Source organism: Pipistrellus hanaki (genome assembly GCF_964339955.1).
Source record: "Pipistrellus hanaki genome assembly, chromosome: 5".
In the NCBI taxonomy this organism is placed as follows: Eukaryota; Metazoa; Chordata; class Mammalia; order Chiroptera; family Vespertilionidae; genus Pipistrellus; species Pipistrellus hanaki.
Window position 1 is genome coordinate 100,622,334 of NC_140507.1, and position 10,122 is coordinate 100,632,455.

Genomic DNA, 10,122 nt, shown 5'->3' on the forward strand with positions numbered 1-10,122 from the left:
TTACTCTGTTTCCAGCAGGAATGGTGCAAAGAGGAATTACACATCATAGGAAACTTTTTTTTTTTTTTTAAGTAGAGCAGTAAGAAAACCTTACAATTAAATTATACAAACCTAGCAGGTAACAAAAATTAATTGTACCTTTTTATATTTAAAAATGGTTTATTTTCAGAACAGATGAGTAGCTGACACAGAGGAAACATTCTGAAGTTGCATGTGCGCACGCACACACACTCACTCAGAATTAGATTTTCTGAGGCAAAGAACCAAGAACATTGTTGTCTATTTGCACAAAGCACTGAATGGAAAATTAAGACTTTTCTTACTGTAAATAGGAGTGACCAAAATATAACAACTTCATCCCAAATAACAAAATGAGACAAACCAATCAATTGCCTTGTCCTGATTATAGAAGTGAACATTGATCGTAGCGGAAGTGAAGAAATCAGAAACTAGATGTGGAAACCAAGATGGAGGCATTGGTAAACACCTAAACTGCTGCTTCGCACAACAACTAAAACACAAAACGTCTATCACCCAGAACCATGGGAAAGCTGGCTGAATGGAAGTTCTACAACTAGAATGAAAGAGAAAAGAACACTGAGACATGCACAAGCACTGAAAAGCTGAGGTATGGAGGCAGCGGGCGACTGGTTGTGCTGCTTTTTTTCAACCCAAAGGGAGGCAAGCTTCCGATTACTCTGAACTCCAGTTTCTGAGGAGATGCTGCCCAGAAAACCCTAAATAAAAGCAATCCAAAGAGGACCACACCAAGACACATCATAATTAAAATGCCAAGAGCAAAAGACAAAGAGAGAATATTAAAATAAGCAAGAGAAAAACAGTTACCTACAAGGGAGTACCCATATGACTGTCAGCTGATTTCTCTACAGAAACTATGCAGGCCAGAAGGGAGTGGCAAGAAATATTCAAAGTGATGAACAGCAATAAGCTACAACCAAGATTACTCTACCCAGCAAAGTTATCATTCAGAATTGAAGGGCAGAGAAAGCTTCACATATCAGAAAAAGCTAATGGAGTTCATCACCCCAAAACCAGGATTATACAAGGGAGCAGAACAGGGAATAATGACAACTTGCAGGTTTTGAGTGGGAACATTAGGAAAAAGGCAGGCACAGTAGGACCTGCGACCCGTTTAAACAACATCGATGTAAGTCCCCACACTTCTTAAACAGAGACAGGAGCCCTCAGACGCACCCAGACACCTGAGGTGTGGACGCGCGAGGCCGAATCTCCTTAGCATCAGAGAGAGGTGGCGGTCGCACTACTGACAAGATCCAAGGAGTCCTTCTCCCTCCTCTCCCTCAGCGAGCCAAGCAGCGGCCTTCACAAAGTGCTGGCTCTTCCTCAGCATCACCCACGGGTGCACATTTAACCTCCCAGGAGCCTGGGGAAGGTGCGCTCTTATCAGCTCCTGGCCACGCGCCAGGAAGCCTGAGCTTCTGGGGAACTTGCCTGAGATTATTGAGATTGCCTCAGTCCTCTCCTCACAGCTAATGTTTTCAAGTGTCACTTCCCCCCAAAGATAATGGCCCCCAAACCCAGTTTTCTCTGGTGACACATATGCTCGTGCCCCAAAACAAACAATGTGTGCCCTAGCTGGTGGTGCTCAGAAGATAGAGCATCAGCCTGTGGACGGAAAGGCCCTGGGCTTGATTCCAGTCAGGGCATAGACCCGGGTTGCGGGCTCCATCACCAGTGGGTCAATGATTCTCTGTCATCATTGATGGTTCTATCTCTCTCTTCCTCCCTCCCTGAAACCAGTAAAAATAGATTAAAAGCAAAAACAAAAACAAGCAACTTGTATTTAACAGCCCCGATCTGTGTGGAGCGGAGCTGGAGCCTGGGCAGCTGCCTCCTCGTCACCCAGCTCCTGGGCCCAGAAAGGGCTGCGTCTCCGTGCTGCAAAGAAAAGGGGAAATGAGGCCCCGGGAAGAGGACTTGGGCTCCCATTGCTGCGTTGGAAACACCAGCGCTGGTCTCACTGTGCTCCGTCCACAGGCTCACTGCGTGTGCTCTGTCCCCACTGCACCCGGGGAGGGACTGATGGGGGTTTATCTCGCTGCAGCCTTGGTGAGGCGCTCTCTGAACACTGACTCTCTAACAGTGACCTCTCCGTTACCTTCTGCGGGTTCTTATTTGTATGGATTTCAGAGAGGCAGGAAGGGAGAGGGAGAGAGAGAGAAACATCAATGATGAGAGAGAATCATGGATCGGCTGCCTCCTGCAGGCTCCACAACTGGGGATGGAGCCCACAACCCAGGCCTGTGCCCTGACCAGGATGAGAACCATGACCTCTGGTTCCTAGGTCCACACTCAACCCCTGAGCCATGCTGGCCAGGCTGCCTTCTTTAGATTCACTAGAAACGACCACGATGGTCAGGCTACGTGAACAGCCAACATCAACCACAGACTTCCTCTGTCACTGAGGCCCAGGCAGGCTGCGGTGATAACAGGCAGCGGGCAGCACTGCGGAGTGGAGCCGTAAGGGCATTAAACCGGGACAAAGAGGCACTGCGGCGTGATCCGAGGCACTGGGAATGGCGATAACAAACTTGTCCCTTTTCAGGAAGATACAGTGACTCTGGGTCCCCATGACCACAGGACTGATTTCAGAACACACGGATGCATTCCTACAGGGGGCAGGAAAGGTGGGATGTTTAGACGTGAAACCCTACATGGTCTCTGGGTGAGAGCCATACACACGCGGTGGCCCCTCCCGGCCAGCGCTGCTCAGTAGCTGAGCCTCGACCTATGGCCAGGAGGTGAGGGTGTGCTTCCCGGTCAGCGGACATGCTCTGCCCTCCTGGCTGGGGGCTCAGTCCTCAGTGTGGGTGTGCAGGAGGCAGTCCATCAATGGTTCTCTCTCGTCTTTGATGTTTCTCTCTCCCTCTCCTTCCTCTTTAAAATCATAAACATATATTTTAAAAAATAAAGCAAGTAAATAATTTGTGGATGCCCAGAAAACAGGTTTCCATGACAGCGGGCCTCAGACACCCTTGGACAGATCTCCCCCCCTTTGAATACGCATCAGGGAAATAAACAGAAAACCAGTGGCATGCCCTCAGTAGGACGCAATTTCTGGGCACAATCACTAAAAATGGAGAACTTCGCTTCCTTGTTCTCTGGAGACTGTAACTCTGTGCCTCTGTCCACATCGGAGTTTGTGCCTCAGCCACGGGGCACCCCTGGCCACCTCCGTGCGAGGCGGGCTGCGGCCTCGGGAACCAGGGTCAGCAGGAAGGAGGGAAGAACCCGAAAGGCCACGTTCCAGACGAATGGCCATGCCTCTGGCTGAGGACACTGCGGGCTCAGCGGCGGCCTCGGCCTTGGCCTGGCCACACACCAGCGCTCGCCGCGGGGCCGGCTCCTCCGAGGACCCACCGGTGGCTCAGGATTCCCAGCTGCTGTCTCAGGACCTGAGCCAAGTCCCTCCCTGGGAATCGACCATGGGATTCGTCAGGAAATCCAAAACAGTGCATCCTGCTGTCTGACCACTCCCTTCCACGACCAGGACTCATATGGCAAGCACGAAGCCGGGGAGGGGGGGGCCTCACCTAGCCGCCCCCTCGGCGGTGTCTGCAAACCGAGACTGCTCTTGCCAATGCCTGCGCCTGCACGCCCCCTTAACCAGAAGGACCCACTCCTCGTCCCCGCACCGCCCCTCTGCCCATTCGCTGTGTGACGGGCACCTCCAGGCTACACCGCGGGGCCCCAATCCACCTCTGTCAGTTCCTCGTTGCCCCCTCACCTACCCTCCCCCCGGCTCTGCCAGCCACCCCTGCCCTCCGCTGCCCCCGAGCTGAGCGGCCCCACTGTCACTAGCCCGTCCGTCCCTCCACCTTCCCAGCCCGTCTCCGCAGGCTCCCACAGCGCTCGGCTGTGGCTGAGTTCTGCTGCCATTACAGCCCACAGCCCGAGGACCAGGAAGTCAATCAATAAACACGTCCCAGGGTGACTAGTAATGCTGGTGCTGAGGCTCTAACCCACACCCAAGCCCTTGTTTTCAAGACAGATAGTCTGGTTCCATCTGCCCTCTGTCACGGATTAGCTGGATGGCCATTTGAATATGTTAAGCCGTGGCTTATTCATTCAGAAAACATACAAATATTTTCTGTTGTCCTTAATGATTAGCACTGTGCTTAGGGTATAGTCATGTGCTAAACAAATACTATTTTTAAAAACATATATAGCCCAGTCGGCGTGGCTCAGTGGCTAAGCATCGACCTATGAACCAGGAGATCACGGTTCAATTCCCAGTCAGGGCACATGCCCGGGTTGCAGGCTTGATCCCCAGTAGAGGGCGTGCAGGAGGCAGCTGGTCAATGACTCCATCTCATCATTGATGCCTCTGTCTCTCCCCCTCCCTTCCTCTCTGACATCAATAAAAACAAACAGCAAAATGCACACAATGATTACTATGCCCGTCTTGTAACAGGCTCTGGGACAGTCTTCTCGCACACATCTCCTGTTCACACGCATGGTCTTCTCCACACCCAGCTCTGATCTAGTCACTTTCTGGCTTAAAACCATCAGGGAGCAGCTGGTACCCGTCTGTCCACAGCTCTCGCTGCTAAGAACACAACTACGTCTTCATCACTTCCCACAACTGTTTCTGGTTTTCTTCAGCATCCAACCAACACGGCGACTCCGCATCCAACCAACATGGGAACTCCACATCCAACCAACACGGCGACTCCGCATCCAACCAACACGGGGACTCCGCATCCAACCAACACTGGGACTCCGCATCCAACCAACATGGGAACTCCGCATCCAACCAACACGGCGACTCCGCATCCAACCAACATGGGAACTCCACATCCAACCAACACGGGAACTCCATATCCAACCAACACGGTGACTCCGCATCCAACCAACACGGGGACTCCGCATCCAACCAACACGGTGACTCCACATCCCCAGGGGCCTCGGCTGAGCCTGCGGCCTGGGGCTCGCTCCCGGGACTGTGCACACGTGTACACACAGGCCCGCACACTCACACGCCAACGCTGCCTCCTGAGTATCCCGCCCTTTGTCCCCATCGTCCACAGCGGCTTCTGCCCTGTACTGCGGAAACGGGTGAGTGTGTCCGGCCCTGAGCTCCATGCCCGTCGGACGGCTCCACACGAAGGAGCACGGACGGCGCCGCGGTGAGAGCAGGGATCGGGCCCTGGATCGAATGTGTTAACACAGGAGAGCCACCCTGGCTTCCCCCCTCTCCTGGGTGAGGACATGTTACACGCCCAGAAAAGAAATGTGAGGAAGAACACGGAATATCCAGAACTTTCCACACACACTTTCTGATCCTTTTCCACAAAAACATATCCATTCGAAACTAAAGTTAAAATGGAAACCCGATGCCAAGCCTGAGAAATGAAGTTTGACGCTTGAAACCGTGTTTCCCGTTGGCCTGAAGGTGGCCGAGGGGCACGGCTCTCGGGGCCAGTCTCGGGGCTACCTGCAGTGATTGCTGATCAGAAACAAACCAAAGGGAAAACAAGGATAGTTTTTACAGTGTGTGTGAGTGTGTAGAGTATATAATTAATATCCATATGCACATAGACAGACATACTGACACAGATTCACACACTCATATGTGCACGCCCAGATGCACATGCATGAATACATGGGCACACACACACTTACATAGGCACAATCACACACATGCACACACGCCAATACTTGTGCATATGCACACATGCCCTCACACTCACACCTGTGCACACACTCACACACACAGACCTCCATCCTCTGCCTGTGCATGTGGGTATCCACCGTCCTGCGGGTTGTGCCGCGGCAGTCACGCTGACCGCTGACTGCGTGTGAGCAGGGTGTGGGGGCATGCCTCCTGCAGAGGGAGCGATCGCTGCCCTGCACCTGCGTGGCCGAGGACGGAGAATGTGGCCCTGGGTTCTAGAACCATGCCGAGGACCCGGGAGGCACGCGGCCTCTTTTAAAGCTTATGATTAAAAATGGAACTAAGACTAGAGTTTGAATGAATTAAAATGAATAGAAATACAAAAAACAGCCCCAGAAAGTCCATGTGACCCCCCAACCCCTTCCAGCACTGCCTGGGGCAGCGCCTCCTCCAGCCCCAGGGCTTCCCGCAGGGCCCAGCCGGGCCCGCTCACAGCAGCGGGAAGGTTTGAAAACGTGGACTCATTTCTCGTAATAATCATGGCTGGTTCCGGAGCAGACAGAGGTCTGGGGGTGGGGTGTGGGAGGGAAGAAAGCTTTAACGTGAATCAGTACCGAGGAGTCAGTCCATCTCTGAGGATGGACGCCTGGTCGCAGGAAGAGGACCTGACCCCGACACCCTATCCTGTGCCATCCCCCCGCGTCCCGCTTCTCTGTTCCTCTCTTTGCCGCAGTTGTGCCCACAGGAGGGGGAGTGGCACCCAGGACAGAGAGCACCCGGAGGACGCTGGATCCCCACGCCGAGAGGGGATGGTCCCAGAGCCGCCCACCGCCGGCGACGGCAGCTCTGGCTCTAACAGGTCACGGTGAGGGTCCCAGTCTGACCGGCAGGACCTGTTCCTGCCCCGCCCTGTGCGACCTCCACAGGGTGCCCCAGAGGGAGCTCAGGGCCCGCCCAGCACACACCTCAGACTGCACCCACAGGACACGGCATCTCATACGTGAACGCCGGGCCTCCCTGGGGGTCTAGCAAGGGTTGGGCTCCTTCTCCCTCTTGTGCTTCCACCGCCATGGTCAGCCGGACAGGGCCGGAGCCGCCATGGTCAGCCGGACAGGGCCGGAGCCGCCATGGCCAGCCGGACAGGGCCGGAGCCGCCATGGTCAGCCGGACAGGGCCGGAGCTCTGGGGCCGGAGCCGCCGGGGGGAGCTCTGGGCGCCTCGGTCAGCCGGGGCTGGAGAAGGGGCCGGCCGGCATCCATGGGGCCATGAGGAGGCCAGCAGGGAGGTTCAGCTCACACAGGATTTCAGTTGCCGCCCCTCAGAAGCACCCAGGGTGGATGGAAGGGGCCACATGCTGACCTGACAGCCCAGGGGGGCCTGCATGGCGGGCTTGCAAACTCAGAGACTGAAGTCACCACCAAGGAGGGTCTGAAATTAGCCCTTTCCCTAAACGCAGTGATGGGGGCAGTCACGTCCTGGGCAGGCATGGCATCTTCCCTGACAAGGCCAGCCTTTACCTTACTTGAGCTACTGTCTTTCTGCATCTACGATAACACATCTAAGTAATTCCCTCTTCTCCGGGCCCCTCACAGCTCAGGCGCCGCTCTGCAGAGACCACGGGTGCCCTCGCTTTATTGAGCTGTTGGCTGTTCACCACCCTGCACCCACCTGAGTGAAAGAAGCGTGTCCGTCATTTTACCTCTCCTCCGATCCCAGAGGTCTCCCTGCTCTGCTTTCTCCTGCCTCCCTCGTCTATCACCAATGGACCTCCTGTGACACTTCGTCCCCTCCTCTGGCTGTCATTATGAAACAGTGAAAAGCTGCCCTTCCCCGGAGCACCAGCCCAATCCGCTGAGGGGCTGCTTCCCGGAAATGGTGGGCAGTTTGGCTCAAATCAATTTTTAAAAAAACCTCTTTACAGGTTTGACTGTTTTTACGTGAATATTCCAATAGTTGAACCTATTGTAATATAGTTGAATATTACAAATATTTTGTTGAACGACTAGTTTATTTCAAACCTGCTGCCTCTTAACCTTCTGGGTGATGAGGAACCTAGAATATTCACGTTACACTCTGCCTGGCCCGAGCTGGAGGGGCAGAGGACGACGCTAACGGCGGACGCTCTTACCTTCACGTCCCGGACGTTCATGCGCGTGCCCTCCTTGCCCACGAAGATGTCGTCGATGTCCACAAGCAGGTACCGGTCCAGCGACAGGCTCAGCCTCCGCCCCGACAGGAAGGACACGGCGTCCACGAAGATGAGCTTGTGCAGCCAGAAGCTCAGGTTGTTGCCGAAGAGCACGCGCCGGACGCCGTCGCGCAGCCCCAGGTCCTGCACCACCGTGGCGAGGAGCGGGGCGCCCGGCGCGGCCGGGGGGCCCTCCCCGCCCTGCGGCGCGGCCAGCAGCACGGGCTGGAAGGTGGAGTGGTTGGAGCGGAAGGCCGTCCAGTCCTGGCCGGGCAGCGGGCCCTGCTGCACGCGGGGCGCGCGGGTGAGGCGCAGCAGCGGGGCGCGCGGGTCCACCAGGCAGTCCCGCAGCGCCAGGTTGGTGAGGAGGCCGAGGGGCAGGCCCCGCAGCGGCGCGCTGGGCGGGCTGTTCTCCGTGGCCTGGTGGAAGCCGATGATGCCCACGCTGTACTCGACGCAGTACTTCTCCAGCAGCTCGCGGTTCCACGCGTCCATGCCCGCATACTTGAGCACGTTCTCGTAGACGACCAGCGCGTACTTGCCGCGGCCGCCCTCGGTCAGTGGCGGGATGTCGCCCTTCCCGGGCGCGATGACCATGTGGTAGGCGAAGCGGCCGGACTCCAGGATGGCGGCGATGTCCTGGCCCAGCTGGGAGTACTGGCTCTCCACCAGCAGCAGCACCGTGGGCTCGGTGCGCGCCGTGTCCACAGGCCTGGCCGTGCGGGGCTCCGCGGCCCGCAGGGGCGGGCGTTGGGGGTCCGCGCACTCGGCCTTGGAGCTGGTCTCCAGGAGCACCACCTCCTGCCGGGAGCCCGCGCACAGGAAGTAGGCGGACAGGGCGATGCTGGCCAGGCAGAAGGCGGCCAGGAGCGCGACCAGGGCGCGGAAGCTTCTCCGCAGCCTCAGCAGGAGATACATGGTCCGGGCAGGCCGCGGCTCTCCGAGGCTCCCCTAGAGGGCCACCCCGGGCGCGGCGGGGGACCGTGCGCGAGCCGCTGCCCACGCGTTCATGTCACCATCGCAGAGCATGTGGGGGCCAGGTGGGAGGCGGGGGGCCGGGGCGGGAGCCGGAGAGAGTCCCACCGGAGATGGCGGCCTGGTCCGTCAGACACTACCTGGAAAGGAAGCAACGCCATGACCAGGACAATCGGAAAGACAAGGGGTGTGTGCTGCTGCAGGCTGACATTCAGGAGCATGCATGTCCAACATCATGTCATGCAGCTACGGGGCTAACACACAAGCGGCCTGCTGTTTGAAGTCCGTGTTTACCACTTAGAATACAGTGGATTTCTTTCATATTCTCAAGAAGACAGAATCCTATTTGTTTTTTGTATATATTTTGTCTTGTATTAATTATATCCATTGCTACACTTCTAGCTCATATATTGGATTTAAAAATCCATTTAAACAAACAGGAGACCATGCCCACCTGGGTCCCCTTGCACCATGCCCACCTGGCCTCACCTGTCCCATGCCCATCTGGCCCCACCTACACGCCCACCTGGCCCTGTCCTGCAGGGACTTACAGGAGCAGCAGTCTGTCCAGTCCACCTGCTGTGGGCTTGTTTGGTATTTCAAAAATAAATTCAATCAGGAGTTTGAAAAGAAATGAAGTGCATGACCAGTTAATACTTTGTTATATGTTATATCCTTATCTATTCTGACATCAAAAATATGACTTTTATGTTTGAAAATACAAAGGATGTCAGTTTTGCATATTAGAACAGCACATGGTAATATGCAACAGGAAAGAAGAAATAAAAAAGCATATGGAATTAGAATCTGTCAACCAAAAGAATAAATAAAATTTAAATGTGACATTTATTTAACATTAGTACGTTGAGTTAGAATGATACATACATATGATTACCATTGGAGATGGCGGGTCTGACGTGTTTGTGTGTGTATGTGTGTGTGTGTGTTAATCTCAGGCGTTCTCATGTCTCCTCTTCAATCCTCCAGTCGCTGCTTCCCTAACAACGCTCCATCTGGAGGAGGTCACGGAGGTCAGACTGCCTGGCCTGTCTGCTGCCGTGGCTCTCACTCATTCCCGAGGCGTGTCTGTGTGTCTGTGGGTTCTCTGGAACACAGGCTGGAGTCCTTCCTGAGGGTCCGAGGCCGCAGAGGCTCAGTGAGGAGCAGTATTGGCTGGGCTGTGCCGTCGGGGGAAGAGAGGCGTCCAGCAGAGAGGGCGGGTCTCGTGGGTGTGCCAGCTGCTCCTGTCTCAGGCTGAGGAGGACGCGGGGTGGGCTGGAGCTCAGCTGAAATGGAAAAG

The 10,122-nt window shown here is 55.4% G+C and overlaps 1 protein-coding gene across 1 annotated transcript in view; it reads right to left on the reverse strand.

Annotated features, from left to right (window-relative positions):
• LOC311622341 (bifunctional heparan sulfate N-deacetylase/N-sulfotransferase 4-like) overlaps window positions 1-9,918 on the reverse strand; it is a 121,881-nt gene extending 111,963 nt beyond the window's left edge. The window contains 2 exon segments of the mRNA XM_084883399.1: window positions 7,788-8,962; window positions 9,708-9,918. Coding sequence (XP_084739525.1) covers window positions 7,788-8,765 — 978 coding nt within the window. The 5' untranslated portion in view covers window positions 8,766-8,962; window positions 9,708-9,918.
• Window positions 9,919-10,122: the final 204 nt, after the last annotated feature.